General features: G+C 36.0%; 1 protein-coding gene across 3 annotated transcripts in view; it reads left to right on the top strand.

Annotated features, from left to right (window-relative positions):
* Positions 1 to 21,469, top strand: part of GALNTL6 (polypeptide N-acetylgalactosaminyltransferase like 6) — a 421,689-nt gene that overhangs the window by 133,434 nt on the left and 266,786 nt on the right. For 2 of the 3 annotated variants that reach the window (XM_052682320.1, XM_052682319.1), the window contains exon 2: positions 15,763 to 15,871. In XM_052682320.1, coding sequence (XP_052538280.1) covers positions 15,763 to 15,871 — 109 coding nt within the window. Of the gene's footprint in view, positions 1 to 2,939; positions 3,042 to 15,762; positions 15,872 to 21,469 lie in introns of those variants that run through there. The other variant, XM_052682321.1, reaches the window with a different exon arrangement.

Genomic DNA, 21,469 nt, shown 5'->3' with positions numbered 1-21,469 from the left:
AAAACTAGGTTTTGCTACTGAGCACAGTAGGCTTATGATTCTTAATAAGCTCTCTTAGACACTACCATAATTAAGGATCTGTAGTAAAACTGTAATTACAACTGCTCTAGGTACTATTATTGAAAAGGTGTCCATTGCAAATACTTATCAAAGTTTGCATGAATTCTGAAATTCCATAAAAAAATGAAATCTTCCTATTTGATAGATTTGCAGCTTGTATGAATGTAAATGTATGGCTACTCAATGTAATAGTAAAAACATATCTTTATGTCTTCTATTAATACTCATACCAAAGACAGACAGTAACTTCAGTTTCTTTTGTCTCCTTCACCTTGACTAGATTGATTATTATATTGATTGATTGATTATTCATCTGCAATTAGGGAATAACAGGCTTCACCTGCAGAAACTCAGGGAGCTACAGGTGTTTCTGGGGACTTAAATTTTGCTATACAGAAATAACATGGAGAAAAAAGTGTTAGAGGTTTGTTTCATTCAGCATTTAGTGACCTGATCAGATTTACATAAGTAATGAGCTGCTTCTTTTGGTGTTACGTAACTTCTGACTCAGGTAATGATGTATTTCTTCCAATGCCATGTGTAGCGTTGATATAAATGTGACGGTAAATGCTTTAATATCATCAAAGAGCCTTACTGTATATCTACTTCTAAATAAATTTCTGGGCTATCTTATAAATCGCTATTGAGCTGTTAATGTATTACTGTACAGAATGTTTGCCAAGCTATTGCATACTGGACTGATAACATACCATTTAGAAATAAAAACTTCTTAATTGAATGGATGATACGTGTCAAGAATACGTGCTAGCTGTCGTATTCTAGTAACATTGGTATTATATAATTGAATCTCTAAAAATAGCCTGGATGCACAATTCTGGTTTCTATGTAAAGCTAGCGAGATCAGTAACATTCAGGGTGTTCTTTTGTTTTGTTTGAATCTAGGCAATATTTAATTTTTTTAATACTTTAATATCAAATTTTGCCTTACTATTTCTCTGTTTAAATATGCCAGACTATACCCCCCAAAACTGATTTTTCTTGCTTTGTAACTACAAATTTTTAAGCATGGAGAAGGAAACAAATATTTCCTTTTCATAGCTGTGGGGAGAGGGAGAGGGAGTACATATCAACAGAATGGTAAAATAAATCATAGGGGTGGGAGAGAGAACCTGTTACATGCTTGACAGCTTTTCCTTTTCGTCCTTAGATCTTTTTTTCATTATATTTTGACTATATTGAAATGCAAATACTGCATATTACCTTATTACCTTTTTACATATTCATGTAATCACTAGTGCTTCTTTTAATATTACTATTACTACTACTTTTATAGCTGTAGGTATTGGAGTCTGCAAAGCTGGAGACAGGAGAAAACAAGGGATTTCAGGATGCAGCTGTTGTTATGATTTTGGTTTTGCTCATTTGTCGTATTAATGCTTGTCACCTTTACAAGCTGTTCTCAAGTCACCCAATGCAAGAGATGTCTTCATCAATGATATAAACAGTGGGATTGAGTACACCCTCAGCAAGTTTGCAGATGATAGGTAACAAGCTGTGGAATGCAGTTGACATGCCCAAGGGATGGGATGCCATCCAGAGGGACCTAAACAAACTGAGCCAGTGGGTCCAGGAGAACCTCATGAGGTTCAACAAAGCCAAGTGCAAGGTCTTGAACCTGAGTCGTGGCAACGCCCACTATAAGTACAAGCTGGGGGACAAAAGAATAAAGCACAGCCCTGCCAGAAAGGACCTTGGTGTATGGTGGGTAGCAAGCTGGATGTGATACACTGGGCTGTGTCAACAGAAGTGTGGCCAGCAGGTTGAGGGAGGTGATCCTGCCCCTCTGCTCTGTGCTGGTGAGGCCTCACTCTTCTGGACTACTGTGTCCAGTTGTGGAGGTCTTAGTACAGGAGAGATATAGACATGTTGGTGCATGTCCAATGGAAGGTCGCAAAAATGATCCCAAGGATGAAACACCTCTCCTATGTGGACAGGCTGAGAGAGCTGGAGCTGTGCAGCCTGGAGAAGACTCCAATGTGACCTGAGAGTAGCCTTTCAATATGTAAACGAGAGCTACAGGAAAGAAGGGGGCAGACTCTTTAGCAGGGTCTATGGTGATAGGACAAGAGGAGATTTAAATTGGATACATAGAAAACTTTTTAGATTAAGTATTGTGAGGCACTGGAGTGGTTGCCCAGAGCGGTGGTGGATGCCCCATCCCTTGAGACATTCAAGGTCAGGCTGTGCAGCTCTGAGCATCCTGGTGTAGGTGTGGGTGTCCCTCTTCATTGCAGGGAATTTGGAACAGATGGCCTTTGAGGATCCTTTCCAACTGAAAAGATTCTATGATTCTTTGTACCCATGCTTAGTTCAAACATTAGATTATTAGGATTACATATGTGCATAGGAGTATGTACTTAATTACTTTCAATTTCTCTGTGCTTTCTATAAAATTTACTTTATTTAAATTGTTCTTGTGGGAAGGTGCATTTTTTTTTTTAATAGCTCTTTTAAATTTATGTTTACTTCAATTTTTTTTTTTTTTCCTTTTATTGTATATTCTGGTTTTAAGGTGTTTTTCTGGTTATGACCTTTATTAGCTTCCCTAGTGAACTTTTTTTCCTTTTATAAGAACTAAGACATAGCTCTCTGATGTTTCATTTGAATGTCTTTGTACCTGAGACCTCATTAATGTTTAATATTCATAGATGGAAAGTGAAATTTAATGTCCCCATGCATTCTAAAACATATTAAGCTGACAACTTAATGTGTTTCCTTTTTGACTCCTCTCAGACCTGAGACATTTTAAAGTTCAGGGTTTTTTTTTTATATTGAAATATCCAGCTAAAAGAAAAAGGAGACTAATAATGTTAATCCCTGTAATTGGTAAAAACCTGAGATGGTAATATTTTTTTTCTCAGTGTCTATGTGGCCGTAATTGTCCCTGCTGTAGAGAGAATTGGTCTTTAAGGGAGCCCTGAAGTTTGCCTTGGAGCCACTGAAGCACAGCTGGATATCAAGTCTGTTGGGGAACATAAGAATGCCAAGTTCAACCAAGGCAGCATAAAGGGAATAAGAGTGCTTTATGTTTATTCATAGAGGCTTAGCAAAAGTGGAATGATGATGCTCTGAAGCTCCCAGCCAGAAAGCCTGGTGGGAGTCAGCTTGCTGGAAGACACGAACCTGGAGAGAGAAAGCCTCTGTGAGGGCTGGGTTAACCAGCACCGTTGCTGTGACCCTGCAGAGACTGTCTGTTCTCTTGAGCTTGCAGCAGAACCTGCCCTCAAAAGAGGCCATGAAAACACTGAAAGACAATACTGTTGCATCTCTGGGTGAACTCACAGGCTGCAGGTTCAAGGTACTTGTGCTTGAGGTTCTTGAGCACAGTCAAAACCTTTCCATTAATTTGTCTGTGCAGCACAACAGGAGATTTTATGTGCAAAATACTTAGTCACAGTAACTAATACATTTTCAGACTTCAGTGCTGCCATCTGTAGAAACTGCAGTTGCTGTGAAAATTGAGCCAACAACAGCTTACATCCCAGCACTGGATATTGAGTGGAGGGGAAACCTTTCGTTATCAATAAGTCTTTATTAAAAGTGGATACAGCTCCTTCTGTAAAAACAAAACAAAAACAAAGCAAAAGAACTACCTGTGGTAATTATTTTTAATATCAGTGCTGTATTTTAAATATCTTATGTTTATAAACTTCACATAGCACATAGTTCCAGGCTTATCGATTTGGTATACTACAGGCAAAATAATAATCAGAGGAAAAAACTGAAGGACAGATACTTAAAGCTGTGTACGAGTTAGAGTAGCTTACCCCGTTCAATGATTTGTAACCTTCAATTTCTACCAAAAGAGTGGGAGACAAGGAATTAGGAATTAAAACTCAGTGTATGAATCAAAACTGTTCTTTCACCTTACTTTAATATGCTGTTCACTTTCTGGCTGTTGATAAAATTAGATTTAATTAATCACGGTGTGCCATTTGGTGAAATATACCATGAGTGTTTCTATAATTGAAAACTATTGGCATAAAATGGAAAGGTTAGCTTAATTGGCATTTGGCAGAGAAGATAATCTCTTTGTCCAGTTTCAAAGCTTTTGGTTCAGAGAAAAATTAAAAAAAAAAAAAAAAAAAAAAAGAGGTCATTGTTTGAATTGAAATAGTTCATTAAAACTTCTCACCAGTCTTCCCCTCCTTCCACTTCTATTCCCATTCTCTTACCTAAGGAAGAAATTCTGTGCGTACCTGAATTCTTTAAATATATTCTTACTGCTAGGGGAAAAGTCAGTGTTAATTTGAGCAGAATATGAGAAGGACAAGATCTATTGGATCATTATTACTAATAGTTAAATTTACCAGACCAATTGTATGTATCCTATTGAATGTGAATATTTTCAGGTGTTTGGCAATTTATCTTGCTTAATTTGATAATCTCAACATTTCAGTCATTTGTCCATTTTAAGTGCTGCTCCATAAAAAACAGTGCGAGATTGGGTTGGAAATGTAAAGTACATGATTACATAACATGGGTAAGCTAGGCTATTTTGTTGGGAGACAGAAAGTGAAAAAGCTTCCTAAAAATAAGACAGACTGAATTACTTACTGCAACATGTAATTGCCTCAAGGTACTTGTCTTCGTTTTTTGTCCAGTTGGTATTGATGTGCTTCTATTTTTGTTTTGTTTTAATAAGCAGTATATACTTCCTAGTCTTAGGCTGATCCAATTACTAACAAAATAATGTTGTTCTCTTCAAAGGTTTATATATTCCTAGGGTCAGCAACAAGAGATGAGAAGTTGATAAAAGTAAGAATGTTTAGTCTACAGGAGAAAATAATTTTCACGTCTGTGATGTAGCTGCTAGAAAGGAAATACGTTATTCCTGTCCCTGGTGGAAAGAACAAAGAAATAAAAGTCTTAAATTATGGCAAGTAATGCAGGTTAGATGAAAGGGGAAGTGTTTTAATTGCAAAAATAATGAAGCTTTGCAGTAGATTGCTGTGAGACATTGTGCAATTTCTGGTATTGGAGGTCTGTAAGGGCATATTAGTTAGATACTTCAAGAAAGTGTTATGGGCAAACCGGGCCCTGATTTGAGGTCAGTCAAGATTATTTCTCAGAGGAGCTTCCAGATATATTTTTATGATTCTGTGAATGATCGTTGAATTTCACACTTTCACACAGCTTAAAACCTGCTATAGGAGTGAATTTATTTTTGGTGTTTCAACAAAAGTGAGCATGATGATTCAACAGCCAGTCTGCTTTTCCTTTAGCTCTTGGGAGAACCTAATTTTTATACAGTGTGGGGGAAAGCCATTTTGACATAAGATAAGGTGTTTTTTGGTTTTTTTTTAATTGTTTATGTATGTTTAATGATATTTTGCAGGAACCTTTATAAGGTAATACAAGTGGCCATATAATCTAGTTGTGATTTCTAGGTCAGGCTGTTAATTTCCCTCTCCTGATGAATTTAGAGTACAAAATATTCTTCCAGTTTTACTACTAATAATTAGAATAAAATACATCAGATGAGATGTTCTTTTATTTTTTTGTAATGTAACAGTTGTGACTTTATATCCTATTACTTTTATTGTAATCCTACCAAAAAAATGCAGAGATTTCACCTAAAAAGTCTGGAAATCCTGCTATTATCTGCTTGTGAAGGAGTACCATTAACAAAAATTGCTACGTATCCATCACTAGTCTATTTTATCTGGGATAACCCATTTAAAAAATAATAAACTTAACAAATGGAAACAGTTTGAAAGGGAAAGAAAGGAAAAAGATCTAGATGGTGCCTTTTTCTTACTATTTGCGGTTTTGCAAAATCAAGAATTGAGCTAACAGTCTATGGAGTTAATTATAATATTGCCAATTTTACCTCTATTCCCTCATGAAATAGAGCACTGACAAAGTCCAGGTGTATAAAATAGCTTTAACACTAATAACTGTGTACCACTCCTTTGCTTCACATCATTTCTGTGAGCTCCTCAGATTTTGCGTGCACAGAGCATGTGCTCATAAATATGAGAACTGAGCATTTCAAGAATGGAAGTATACAACACCTTTTCTGTTATTATTCTCACTTAGCTAGAAAACAAAAAAAAAGTAACCGGAGCTGCCATAGTATCTTAGTATTGCAATTCTTCACATCTTGCTCAGTGTTAATTAACATGCAATTGACTGGATTCAGTTAAAGAGGCAAAGTCTGCTCTAATATATTAAGATGCTCATTACATTCAACAGTTATTTTTCAGCTAGTAGGAAGACTGAAATCCTTTTTTTCTCACGCTAAAGGAGCATGCTAAACTGTTTTCTATCAAATCTCTCAATTTATTTTAATTTTTACAGAGTTATACAATAGCTTGACTTAAAAACATTTAGAAGAAAAGAAAGGTAATGAGTGGAAAGGATTGTGAGATTACAAATGGAAGGAGCTCAAAGTCATATGCAGAAAACGCAATTAGATGAAAAAAAAAAAAAAAAACAATGAAAACTAGTTTATTAAAAGCAGGTGGAAGAGTTGGATAAAATGTAATGTAACTTTAGATAGGGGGTGTAAGTGGAACAGTGGCTGTGGCTCTTAGCCTGGGAGCTGTTTTATATCTTTTTATGAAGTTGTTGGGTCTTAAACTTCTCATGTGATAATTTATGACTGTGTACAGCCACTGAAAACTGTGTTAGTTCTGAACTTGTTCGTTTTGGGATCAAGTGCCAGACTGCCATAGGCTTTGGGAAACCAGGGCTGACTTCACACAAAAATTGTCATGCCTCCAGAACTTGGAAGAGTGCAACTTCGTGGTGCTGTAAGGATGCTGAAGAAGAATTGCATACCTGTCAGTTTTGTTTAATCAACTTACTTTCTGCAGCAGTCTGCGGAGTTTGATTGAAAATCTGTTAGAAGGTGGAAATTTCTGCCCTGTGCCAACATAAGGATAGATTTCTTCAAGAGAAAGTGATGGTGCATACAGTGGAACATCAGAAACCAAATGCACTGACATTTGAGCTGATTAGTTTGACTCAATGTCTTCTTTAAAATGCAAGATAGCCATCCATTTCCAACATGGGCTTGTTGCTTTTGTTAATCAAGCAAGTTTTGTTTTCTTTCAGTATAACCTAAATTGCAAGTTCCAAGATAAGTTGTTAAGGATACATTTATTTGAAATATCTTAACAAATTCTTGCACTGATGGCTCTTTTTGTGGGTGTCAGGAGGCTGCTAATAGTAGCAGCATTATTTTCTCACTTTTTTTTATTAAATAATCTAGAATATTTGTAAACGAATGAATGCTATTTGGTACTCAGCAAGACAGTGAAATGTTTTCCCCCTCCATACACACTGTAGGGCACTGCCAAAAACTTGAATATTCTGCAAATCAATGCTATTAAAAATGAATGGATCAACAAAGAGCTTTAAAGAGTTTTTTAAGTAGATTATTTTGTAAATTGTTCAGTTATAAAATAAGAAGATACTGTATTTCAACTGCAGAGATACGAAAATGTCACAGCCTTAAATAAAATTACGATGATAATGTGATTTTTATTTTTTTTTTTAAGAATTACAAGGTGCGCCAAAGGGGGAAAAAATTAGAAAATGCTTCTAAAATATTTGTTGTCACATGAGACAACGTTAGTTTTCTCATTAAGAATTGCCTGACTGTACTGTAATTGCTTCATTCTCTGTAGTTTCTAAAAAGTTTTCAGTACTCAGTGAGTATTAAAGAATTAGAGAGGATGTGCTTTTATTATGTAAGTTCAGAAAGACAGATTACTTTAGATGTAATTTAGTATAAGGAAATCTGAGTATTAATCACCACTGAAGAAATACCTGGATACCGCATGATGAAGGACAGTTTCCTTCTTAAAATCCTGACATTTGAATCCTAAGAAAGCTCTTTTTCTCTTGAGTTGGTAAAGTGGCCAATTGGAAACAGTGTGATTCTCTCTACAGTGAAAATCTGCATACGTGACTCTAAATGTGAGGAAAAATATATTTATCTCAAATGTCAGTGAAGAACATATCCTTATTTATCTCTGCAATATTGCAAACTGCAAGTAGTCTTTAAACAAATCTTTGTCCTGTTTTTAACTGAAGATTTGTAAGTTAACAAAATTACTAACAGTCTGAACCTTTGGCATGGACATTGTTATTGCTGTTTGGTTTTATTTTAAGAAGAAAAGATTGTTTGTATAAAGTACATATTTAACGTACATACAGTTTCCTGTAAGTGGGTGACACATGTTTAAAAGCAATTAATACCTATTGAACTATGAATTCTTTCATGAGTAACTCACAATCATCTTTTGCATTGTTCATTAAAAGGATCTTATAGAAACTTTTCTTCAAAAAATAACCTATAGCCATGCTGGCAAAAATCCTGTTGACTCTTTAAAGCCCTTTTCATGTTTTTTGCTGTGAAAATAAATTCTGAAAGAAACGCTCATTAAAGATAAGCAACATTAACTTGACTTCAGGTATGCTTTTAAAGTTGCTGTAAGTGAAGAGTCGAGAATGGAATGTGGGCTTTGTGCAAACTTTCCCTGTTGTGCTGGCAAAGCACTTCAGAAAGTGCAAGAGGGAAAATAACTGAAGAATGAGCACACTATGGTTTAGTTCATTTGGAGCTGTCATTGAGGCTTACGTTGTTTGAGTTTGGTTTCCTTTTGTAAAGTTGGAATTGAGAAGAGTGAGTATAGAAAATAAAGGATTGGTTGGGGGTGTTTTAGCTATTGAGCAAGACTGCCAGCAGCTAAAATTGCTAGACAGAAAGAGGTGGGAGTTGCTCTCTCTGATGAATCTCTTTTGCTAGCCTGTAGATCCTACCTCCTATCTTCTAACCTTTTGGAAAGCCAAGCTACCCTTGTAGGTCATCTTTGGCAATTCATGGTGTTTCAGGATCAGCAGACAAAATGGTGGCCAAACCCCTTTGGAGCTCTGCTTTCAGTCTCCCACCTCATACAGCTGGACGTACCCTGGCCTCTCCTCAGGCTGGAGCATCTATCCTATGAAGAAAGGCCCTAGCCTCTGTGTAGCCTCAAGTGGCTCTGTGTAGCTGCAAGAATAAAAGGGTAAGGAGCATCATCCCAGTGAGTATAAATACCTGACTCAGGGAGCAGACCTTTCTTAGTGGTGCTGAGCTGAAAGGTCAAAAGACGATGCACACTATCTGAAATACAGAAAAATCCAGCGCGACATACTCTGATGTGCCAAGGACAATTGCTTAACACTCTTCTGTTCCGCTCAGCTGTATTCTCTGGGGGATTTCAATACTTTTGACCACATTGCCTATATGATTCTTATCAATCAGTAAATTAAAAATTTAACTTTCTGGTTGATTTCCTTTTGTAATAATAAAAAATGATAGCATGTAATTCATTCTTCGCATGACAAAACAGATGAAGTGGTTGTAGTGAGGTAATAATAGTTACTTTAGAAGTGTTATACAAGTATTTTTTATTTCTTTAAATATTTCTCTGTGTGTGTGTGTGTGTGTGTGTGTGTGTGTGTGTGTGTGTATTTTTCTCTCTTTCTCTCTCTCTGTAGGAAAGTTGTCCCAACATGAATCAGAATGGCAGAGCTTAGAACTGTTGTTAGGGCATCACCCGATATATTCAATTTAGTAGGAGTCTGTGAACCCCTGTCCTGTTAACTACTAAATTATATTTGTTTAAAATTCTGCTTCCTGTATGTCAGTGCATACCTCAAGTTCTTAATCAAAGAATGTTGGATGCAAAATCCAGGAATGATTCATGCAAGATCATATCTGTGTTAAAGAAGCTGTAAGTCTTCTCATAACCAGTCTTCCATGGTTTAGTGTAAGTCAAATCTCTCCAGTAGGCAAATGCCTTCTTACAGAGTTCTCTTTAGCTGCTGCTCAAGCATGCATACTCTGGGTCAATATGAAGTTGTGATGTTTTTCTTTTTCTGCAGTATTGCAACTCTATCGACATAACTATAGTGCAACAGTAACGACTTTTATACCCATCTATAAAATCTCTCAGTCATTAAATATATGGGGTTTTTGGCATTTTCTAAATAACCTTATTAAAAACTTCAATTTGGAATTTATAGTGTGATGTTACATGATTGTCCTGGATACTCTAGAACCTGAAAGCACAAAACTCTGATGTAAGTATTTCAAAAATGAAATATCCTTGAGTTATTCAAATGTCACAGAATAAATCAAGTGCTGCCCTTTTTTTTTTTTTTTTTTTTTTTTTTGATGTACTGGGCTAATTATTTCATTATTTCAACTAATGTAAATGTCAGTGCAATGAATACTTATTTGTTGTGGCGTAACAAGTAAATGGCACAGGAAATAAGAACATATGATTAAATCCATCATATCCTCAATTCTATATTATATTGTTTCATGTCAGGGTTTTAGATGATGATTTAGATTTGTGTTTTTGGGAAAAAATAAAAAAATAAAAAAAATCACAAAGTAAAAATGAAACAAAGTCATTAAAAAGCAATAGTTATATACAAATTTTTAATAGACATATGGTGGTATATCCAGTGATTCTGTCGTTTTGAAAAGTGATCCCTAACTTTATTCTAATAAGTGAATGAGTTTCATTGCTCAGTGAGTTTTGTGGGTTTTTTTTTTTTTTTTTTTGTTCTTCCTAGTCACAGCAGTTGGTCAGAGCTTAGCATCCTGAGATTTATCTGTGTTGATAGTATGGAGAAAATGAGTTGCCTTTTTTATACAGTACTGTTTACAAATACTATACAAAATCTTTTATTTAGAGAATGAAAGAGAATCAAACAGCGGTCGTCTTTATGCTTCTCTTGAAATGTCTGTGGAATTGTCTCATCTCAGTGCTTCTTTGCCAGGTTTCTTTCCCATGTGCATCTTTCTCTGAGCAGTAACAAGTGCCTCTGTTCCTGAAATTCATTAAACAATTGGAAATGGTTATGCTGATCAGCTTTACTGATGTTTCGTTAATGTCGATTGTATATGGGTGTTCCATTCCGCAAAATAACCCCTGGAGCCGAGAGTGAATCCTCAGCTTCAAAGTGAATCTGTAATTATCCCTTGTAGTTTTTAGGAAGGTGAATTTCCATTGATACAGCATCTTCCTTTGCCTCAGACTCTTCTAATTGTCTGCCTCTGCAGAGGGAAATTAAAAATAAATGAGTTATTCAAGGAAGGCTCTTGTTTCTGAGTTTGGGCTTTCAAATGTCATAGCGGAGAATCTTTTTTCCCCTCTGAGGAATCTAATAGTCTGTGAGTGGGCTTTTTTTGATAATTGTGCTATTTTGGGCGTTCATCATATTCTCTGTAATTGAAGCAGATGTTGAAACTTCTCTAGAGGAGAAGACTTCTGAGTCTGTGTAGTAGCATATCAGTCTTGCATCCCCAAAGGTTTGAGGTTAATGTAAAAATGAAATAGTAAGGCAGATGTTGTATGTAATGCTGCTGTAGGTGGATAGTCCCTGTTGATCCAAAACACTTAAAAATGTGCAACTCACAGCTGCATACTAGGGGTAGCAAATGTTTGGATGATAAATTGTTTTAGGATTTTTTTGACAGCCAGTCACAGTCCAGCTCTATGTATGCAGAGTGATTTTTGCTATTAGAATATTGCTGCAATGATAAAAGCAGTTCTTAAGTTGAAGGGACTACTTCATTATTTGTGAGTAACTTATGGAGATGTTTTGGAGTGAAAAACCCTGAGCATGTTTCAACTTAGCTGCTGTACTGGTTTCTCATTCTGATATAATGATGTATCACTAAAGAATACGTATAACTAAAGTTTTGTTTACCTAAGAATTTTTGAACAAACTAGTAAGCAGCTGCTCACAAATTCTAGGAGGGCACTAGTGATACTTGATTTGCCTAAGTATTTGTTAAAATCAGTTCAAAAATATTTATTCAGTGTTCAGTTTTATGAAATGAACATGTGAAAGGCAAACTAATGGAAAACAGTGAAAATCAAACACTTTTTGCTTTTGTGCATTACTATAAATCTGTGGCTTAAATTTATGTGAAGGACTTTCACCTGATTTCACCTAGTATGTTCTCAAAATTGGAAAGTGTTTTAAAAATCCAGCCTTCATTGTTCAGACTTCAAACTTAACCATGGCAGCCTGTCTGGAGGGACACTTGAAATGAAAACTGGTCTAAAGGGCCATGTGTAAACCAGTTGTGCAGGAGCACTGACAAGAGTTGGGCAGCACTGCTGTTGTGCACTGCTTCTTTGCTAGGGGAAGATGCTAATGAGTGCCTGGTTCTTCTCTTTCCTTACACTGTGGTTTCCCGGGAAAGAAGCCCTACTGCATATCATGATCTAGACCTTACAGGAGAAATTTATAGTCTGTGTAAACTAGAGTTTGTTCCAGTTTGATGTAGAGTAGTGTAAATTGCACAAGATTCCAGAAGGATGTAGCACTGAGCAAAATAGTGTAAATGATCAAAGTATCCAGAAATGAAAACCGTGGGTACAGAGGAAGAAGATTGAGACCAGAATGAAGGGACTACTAATATATAAATTTTTTATACTTACTGGCTAGAGATGCTCAAGAAATAGGGGCTTTTCCAGTCATTGTCATCAGGAACAAGGAAGCAGTGCGTATACTTTGATTGAGTTTTACAAAGGAGTCTTTTAGCAGAAATTCTGTTTAAGGAATGCATTTTGTTTACATTTAAGCAGAAGTGAAATGATGAAACTAGTTTTCCCAAATGCATTTTTTTATTATGCAATCTAGCAATGTCAAAAAAGAGGGAAGAAATGCTTCCTTCATGCAGACAATGGAGATATTTAGCTGAGAGACTGAAAGTTATGATTTCTTCCAAACAGTGGAATTTTCACTGCAAAATTCTTGCTGTTTCTGGAGGGTTTGACTGTGAAACCCTGCATCCATTCTTAAAGCCATGTCCCGCCGCTCATGGCAGCAGAAGTTGTGTGCATATGAAGTCTGATCTCTCTATGGACTGCAATGTTCAGATCTCTAAGAGTTCTTACTGAGGTTATGCTGTCTGAATGTCACTCAAAGGAAGCCACATGCAAGGTTGTTGTATGCGATTTCCCCCTGCAGTGAAAGGATGTTCATTATGGTATTGGCTTCTCTTCAAGTATTAATTTTGATCAAAGAGTTCTAGTTGCATCAACACTGTACTTTGGGGCTGGTTTGTTTCCTGTTTCATCTCTTAGGGTAATGGAGCTTTTCCAAAATAGACTTCCAAAAAGTCTTCAGGTTGTTCTTTATATATTGCGCAGTAATCGGATTTATCTGTTTGTTAGACTCGTTTTACTTAATTTATATATGTCAGTATGTTATGTTTGTCATTTAAATAACTGTTCTCAGGAAAAGAGGCCAGAACTGGAACAAAGGGTCACAAAATTTTATCCTGCTTTTGGTAGCTCTGATAGTCTTGAATTCATAGGACTGAGAGTTTCACTTCAGCTGTTCTACTACTGACTGGGGGAGGGGGGGGGGATAGCAGAAGGTTAGTTGGAGCCAGTCTGGCTGTGATTCACTTTGAAAGGAGCCAGTTATGTGCTTTCAAGTGCTAATTAAGGAGGATGAGCACGAGAATCAAGTGCAAAGAAAAAGTCTTTTAGCTCCGATATTGTCTTGTGTTTCTGACTTTCAGACTCTCTACTATTAAAACATTTGCATTGTTTGAACACAAAAATTATTTGAATTAATAAGTTAATTTCAAGGCCACACACAAACAGTTATATATTCTGATAACATTAAATAGTTTTATCTCAGAATATCTTCAGTTTTCCTTCTCTTCCAGATGTAACCTTCTGATGTATAGTAATATGTGAAAAAAAGAACATTTTCTTGGAATATGTCTGCAAAAGCTGCAATAGAGCTGTAAAAACAGGCTGGATTGCTTTTAGGTAGTCTGTGATATAGGTTACCTAACTTCAAGATTAAAACTAAAAAAGTAGGTCACACTAACAGAATAGGAGTGATGTTTCTCTGTAGCTCAATGATTTATTCGGTAACACCAAGCCCACAATACTTTGCCCTGATTGTCTGAGGTGCACAGAAATATCAGCTAACAAAAAATAGGTTTTTTCGCATGAATCTTGCCAGACAGGATTTCTAGCATACTTTGCTTGAGATACTTTGCCTTGCTCAGCATTCTTGGCATTACTCTCAACTCTGAAGGTACTGGGACCTACTTTTCAGGGAATTCTTAGCTACCAGATCCATATCACTTACCTTGGCAAACGCTTGTCTGTACAAAAAAGGGAGATTCTATCTGAAAATGCTGGGACAACTTCATTGGCGGCACTGAATATCTTCACATTTTGTGCTGCTAGTCGTGCAAAATCAGCAAGAAAAATAATCCCTCCAATGTTTGTTTGGTTCACCTACCCCTTACACGAGGATGTGTCATACATTCAGAGCATTGCTTTTACATGTGCATGAGATTTTTGTAGAGATTTCAAAATATTTTTTAGTAGAATGCTGGTCAAATTTTGTTTTGGAAGAATTGATTTTCAGATGTTTTCACACATTCTTTGAACATGCACTAGAAACATTTGCACAATGCATTATACATATGCTCTTCATTCTGCACTGCTTTATGATTCAAACCACCAGAATGAGAATCTTTGTTACTCCTAACCAGCTATGAATCTCTTTTTTTCTTTCTTCAGCACAGATGCAGTAAGTTGTCTTCTTTATCGATTGTTTTTATTGTTAGCAGTTTTTTAACCACATTTTTCATAAGTTAAGCTTGATGCAGAAAATTAGAGTCTGGAAAGGGAGAGCTTTTTTGTTTGCTAGGTTTGGGTTTTGTTGTTGTTTTTGTTGTTGTTTTTGTTTGTTTGTTTTTAATATTTTATATCATGCCACAGAGATACATCTAAGGGATTTGAAAGCGCTTCCACAGTCTCTTTGCTCTGTACTTCTGGGGCAAAGAGTTTGGCCTTATGTGAACAGCAATTACTTATCATTGGCTATATCAGAAAACACCAGAGTTAAAGGGGAGCACAGGAAGGTGCTGACTAACAATAACTAACCTTGCACAAATGAGAATTAAGCAAATATAAATGAATAAAAGTATGGTGCTTCATCTGTTGGAGAGAGACATTTCTGACTACCTGTTGTGCAGTTTTAGTGGTCCATTTAACTTTCGTAAACTTATTGACAGCCAGCCATAGCAGCCACTACTGGAGTTAGAAATATTACAGATATGTTCAAAGTACTTCAGTTAATTACTGTATGGGAACTGTTGAGTCATGGCCTGAACCACTGATTCATCACCTGAGGAAAGGGCTGAGTCAGCCCTGGGAGCACAGGTGAAGGCAATTCAGCTGTGTGACCAGAAGGAATGGAGCCTGGCTCCACCCCTCCTAGACCCCATTTAAGGACTGAGCCCCACTGAGGAGGGGTCTCTTTCTGAGATCCCTCTTCTGTGGAGTCTTTCCTGTGAACCTAGATCTTCAGATACAGGTGAGCATTCCTTCCCTGTTTGTTTCTTTTCCTGTTTTCACCACAATAATCTTTTCAGCTGAAACACCAACTGTAGCAATTACATAGTTTAAAAAAAACAAAACAAACAAACAAAAAAACCTAAATTCATAGTTTTCTCACAACATTTAGCAGAGTAGCTTCATTTGCTAGAGTTGAGGCTCAATAGTTCCACTGGCTAAATGGAGTGTTTTGCTGACTAGTGGCGTATTATAAATATTGTTTTGTGGTAATGGAAACCATACATATGTGTATGTATTTATTTGTGGTTTTGTTTTGTTTTCACAGACAGTTCCACTGGGGCTGGGAGATGGGCAGTTGTTCACCTGGACTGATGGACTGAAAAGGAAGGATTGGCACGATTATGAAAGTATTCAAAAAGATGCTATGCGTTCAGGTATGCTTTAGTTCAGAGCAAGTTTAAGAGTTTTATTTGTTTATTTTTCCTCGTGTGGTCATTCGTTCTTTTAAGTCAGCTAAAAAGAATTGTAACAATCTGTATTTGAATACAGCATGTCACAAGGACATAATCTGAACTGAGGGGTCAGAACAAAGATAAATACCATCTCTCTGAAAATAACTAAGTGAACATAGAAATAATGTGTTGAATGCTCATAGCTATATAATTACGCTAAGAAATAGGCAAAAATTTAATCACAATATTTTTCATGTTGAAATCATTTGTGATACTGTATCCAAATATAAACAAAAGCATTGGTTTCCAAACACAGGACACAGCTGAAGCAAAATTGTCTTTCAGTCAGTGGATAAAATCTGAGCCAAGTACTTATAACTGTAAGGAATATCTGAGTTATATTAGGAATAAGAATGCAAATGACCCTATTGCCATTGTTGAAATCTAGCCTCTTAGTCTTACTTATGCTATAGCTGCTTCATTCTGACCATCTAAAATGATGTGGCAATGGAAGCAAATTGTATTTGCAGATGAATTGAAGGACACTTTGTTATTCAGTAACATAATTTTAATGTACCTTCGTGTGTTGTAGGCGATATATGCAAGGGTTTATTTTCCTCTTTCTGTCACAGGAACGCGTTTAGATTTGAGTCTTTCTTTTCTAACACAATTTATAGCTATTCAGCATAAGATGAATTTATTTAAAGGGACAGGAGGGAAACTATCGCTAAATTCTACCATAATCAGTGTTTCAAAGTCATTATTTTACAACAGCTAATCTACTATCATAAAATAAATCATTTTGTCTTGATCCACTGTCAAATGACAATCAACACCTCTCTCAAAATACTTCTATAACTGAATCCATATGACACTTGTAATCATCTTTTTGGGTCAGCTGTCAGTTGAATCTCCTCTGAACTTCTTGCCCAGACTAACCAACTTGCTGGAAAAAGCCCTGAGGTTGTGTGAGTACATAGTCAAAACATCAATGTGTTCTCAATGCTGTTGTAGTCAGAGATTCAAAACACAGCAGACAGGCTGCTGTGAAGAAAATTACCCCCATCATAGCCAGACTCAGTGTGCATGTAGAAGTCCTTAGAGAAATCTTTGTTGTAGCTGGGATAGAGCTTAGCTCTCCACTCTTTGTCCAGACTCTGGATAAATGATCCTGCTTTTCTAGCTGTATCTGAATACTTGCAAGTTACTGGAAGAGGGTGGTTTGGCCTGTAATTAAGGCAGCAGTTTGAAAGTCCATAAATTTAACTTGAATTTCCAGTTTTCTCACAGGTATTTAATTTTCTCAGAGTCTTGATTTCTTGTCTTGAAAAGAGATAATGCTTTCTAGCTCTATTAAGAATGTTGTAAAGTATTGTTTCTTACCAATGGCAAAAATACAAAGCAATCTTGGGAGACATAATTCTTCTAAAGCTAATTTGTTCAGTAGCCATATTTTTTCTGTACCTCGTTAAAATCTCTAAATTAGCATGTGATATGGGGCTGAACTGCTATCAGTTTTGACCATCACAGCAAGGTCTAGTAGGCTACACACAGTTTTCTCTGAAATTCTGCTGTGGTCTTACTGATCGGCTTCTGCACCTATACCCAACTGTGCCATGGCCCTTCCATGGAGTAGCTTTGTGTCATTCTGCTCTTAACCATCACTTCCCAGGAGCAGAGCCCCAGAGCCTGGCATCTCCCTCTGCTTCCTCTCCTTAGGAATCTGCGGGGACCATTGAGGTTACCTCTTGGCCTACGCTTCCCCAGGGCAACCCAAACATCCTGAGCCTTTCCTTGTAGGACTTGCCTTTTCTTGCTTTTCTCAGATACTTAGATAAATGGTTTTTGACACAGATAAATTGTTCATCCTATTCCAGATAAATTGTTCATCCTATTCCCACTGTTGCTGTAGATTAACCCTATATAAAAAATCTAAGTTTTCTGGAATCTTGGTAATTCTTTGACTGCTGTGACTTTTGTAGAATGATTTTAAAAAGTTAATTAAATATTTTGTGTGCTATCATATTTAGTCTTTTTTTTTTTTTTTTTTTCTGAGTTGGAAAAGTGCTGGAAGTACTCCTCTATTACAGACTATTTTGTTGTTTTATTTGGAGCTTGTTTTTAATAATGTTTCAATAATTTCAATCTTTCCAAGCAGATATGAAACTTTAAAGGAATTTCTAAGAATCTTTGTTGGTTTTGATATGTGAGTGCAACAAATCAGTAGAGGAAACATGATGGAAACTTGCAGAAGCAGCTAATTGCTATACTGTTGTTAGAAAAGGAAAGATAGCCAATTAGTTCCAGTTATCTAAGCCCCGATTTACACAAAAGCAGAAGGGAGCATTTAATGACTTGTATTTAACATACTGCTCATCAGTACTGAATAGGCATACTGAAATTGAAGATATTTTGTTCAACATCCCAATCACTTCTGTTTTTCTCTAAATAATGTTCTTGCATTACTTCAAAGCCAGTGATTGAAATATAGAAAAATGAATGTAAATATTCACCTTTGGGGGGGGGGAGGGGGAACAAAGCTAATTTTTAGTGATATGTTTTTTTTTTTTAGGCACTTTAGGAATGAAGAACTCAAAGTTTTATTGCTTCCATTTCTGAAGTAGCCCATTCAGTGAATCAGATGTAACAATGACAGGAGAGGGAACAGTATGTGTTAAGGAACGAAACTGGCTTTATTAGAGCTGATATGTCATGCCATCTTTCTGACGTGAAATCAGCATTTCAACTAAAGGCTCTTTCTATTAATTTATTTTCCTCTATGAATACATCTTAAGGCATGCCTTGATGAAGAATATGCTTAATTTACATTAAAATTAAGAAAACTGTAAACAAATGCAGATCTTTCATCTGCTTTTTTCTTTTCAGCAAGTATTAATATTGTCTTGTGTATATATGAAAGAATTCTTACATTGCACTTAGCAATGTAAATACAACTTGTGGTAAAAACGTAGGTAGCTGTTAGTATGCATGTTAGTTCTGCTACGGCTACAGTGGTGGTATAAGAGCAGTTCAAGGCTGCCAGGATCTCTGGACAGAGCACAAATCCTGACTGCTGAAGCCCCTAACATTCCCATTTATCAGCTACTAACTCTACATGTCTCTTTACTTCATCAGACATTGCCCTAGTTTTGCTTGGTTGTCTGGGAAGGACTGATGTCTATCAAGTTCTTTACTACAGGAGCATGACAACTGTTGTTGTGCCAACGACCACTGGTTTTTCTGGCTTTCTAACAAGGACTAGGAATCTGACATGCCCTGAATGCTCCTGTAAAGTATGAAATTCGCAAGAGTGCCAGGAAGGCCTCAGTTAGTAATCCAGAAGAATCCATGAGAAATTCTGTTGATTTCACTGCTATCTTTATACCCTGGGTAAGATTCAGAGTCTTAGTGAATCAGTCAATGTCATTGTTACTCCATTATTACATCTCATTCCATCAATAAATTCTCTGCTGTGTGTGCTCATCAATTACGATTGATAGTATTAATGATGAATTACAGCCCTTTTCAGTTAAGAGGAACATTTTACGTGTGTAATTCTTCGGTATTTATAGAAGCATAGATTGAGCATTTGTATGTGAGTACAGTGCTATTTCTGATTCTGAAAAGCTGTTTCTAACTGTGAGCGATAGCTTACCCATGGTTAAGTACTTCAGAAGGGAAACTGAAGGAACAGAAAAATGGAAGCTTTCAAGCAGAGTACTTTTGGGAAAACAAATAAGGCTTAATTTCTGAATAATTTTTATTCATTCTTTTTGTGAAATTAATAACCTATAAAGTGCTGCAGAAAGATTGCATACCAAAAATTCCTTAGTGGAGTGGTTTTGGTTTTTTTTTTTTTTTTCAGTTTCTGTTTCACATTGTTAAATAAAGGAAATACTTCAGTAATCTGCCATTTAAATACTCTTGGTTTCTTTCTTCTCTTATATTATGACTAATTGCATTTGTGTGCTAAAATGATTGTAATCTATTAATTGCACAGAAAATTTACAGTAATTGAAGGCAAATTTAGAAAAGAATGGTAACTGCTAAGGATCTGTGTTTATAGCCCTAAACTTTCTTTTTTAATTCACCTTCAAGATAAATAGGTTTAAAGAATTAATAAAGTGACTTTTAAGATTCAGCTGCCAATATTTTTTTGTTTAACTGTTGAGCTCTATATTGCCTCTGTCTGTTAATAAGATCTCAAATGAAAAACTTCTGCAGTGTTCCCTGTCAGTATCCTAGCAGTTATTGAGTCATATGCAGTCTTTTTTTTTTTTTCCTCCTATTTATTTAAATAGCGTGCAGAATGCTTAGTTGAAGGGAAAAAAATGGAAGTTATAATTCCTGCTTATGTTCCATATAGTCTTTGCTTTTTTGCCTGTTTAACGTGTTATCTTGGTTGGGAGAAAAGTATTTTAAAGATCTTGTCCTTTACATGCCACAGTGCAGGCACTTCATACAGGTTAGTTCACCAGAGATGGATGAACCATTAAAGCTTCTGGTAAGGCGATGCTCACCTAGAAGCATATAGACACCTTGGACTAATAGTAACTGTCCTTGTGTACACAGATTAGTCTTATTGTAGAACAGTATATCTCAGGCTAAAGATTCCTATGTGTTTACATTAATTCAGCATCTGGAAGTTTTAATAAAAACTAAACTTAAAAAAAAAAAAAAAACTATAACACTCTAAACAAGTACCTGAAAAGGAAATGGATTGTATATGTGATGAAAATAGTAATAGCATGAAGCTCCATATGCCCGGGGTTTCATGTTAAATAGTGACAGAAGAGTCATGAGTGCTTTTGTACATCAGTATAAAGTAGTGAACACCTGAGAGCTGACTTCTGCGTGACCTAAAGCAATAGTTCATTGGTGACTTTTTTTTTCCCATCATTTCTGTTCAAATGTTCTTTGTAATGAAATGAGATGGAATAGTTCTGCAAGACTTCTGTGGTTAATCCTTATTTTGACTGGTGTCTATTCTTAAGCTCAGGGTAATTTTTCAAAGGAAAGCTTAGTGCCAAAGTGACTCTATGAGTTTTCAGTCAGCATCATACAGATAGCAACATTAAATGTAATTCCCTTCTTGGTAGCAAGAGATTTGTTCTGTGGTACTTATGCACAGAAACATAATCAAAGTTGTAGGGGAAGAAGTATGTACTAAAACACTGATTTACTTATCCTGTATTTCAGATGGGATTATACATTTGGAAGTCTGTCAACACTGTACATTAAATTAATTTACTAAATCTAATTTAGGCTTTTGAACTTGCAATCCCATTAGAAAGAATTTGAGAACTTGCAATATAATTGGAACTGTGGTGTTAGCCAAGGTCCTGATAAGCTGTCATAACCTAATAGTTCATACCATTAATCATGAGTTTGCTCCCTGCAGTTTACAATGTATTCTTTCGTAAAAGGGAAAAATGTTCATCAGTTTATCTTAATGCAAGTCTGATATGATTAAAAAATTCTCAAATTGAATGTTAATCATTGCTTGTAAAGGAAATTGCATATAAAGAATGTATAATAAGGAAAAGATGGTTACAATCTACTGTAGTTAGACGAAGTGTT

This window comes from Tympanuchus pallidicinctus, unplaced genomic scaffold, assembly GCF_026119805.1.
Source record: "Tympanuchus pallidicinctus isolate F22 unplaced genomic scaffold, pur_lepc_1.0 scaffold2, whole genome shotgun sequence".
Lineage (NCBI taxonomy): Eukaryota > Metazoa > Chordata > Aves > Galliformes > Phasianidae > Tympanuchus > Tympanuchus pallidicinctus.
This window is presented reverse-complemented; position numbering and strand designations above follow the sequence as displayed.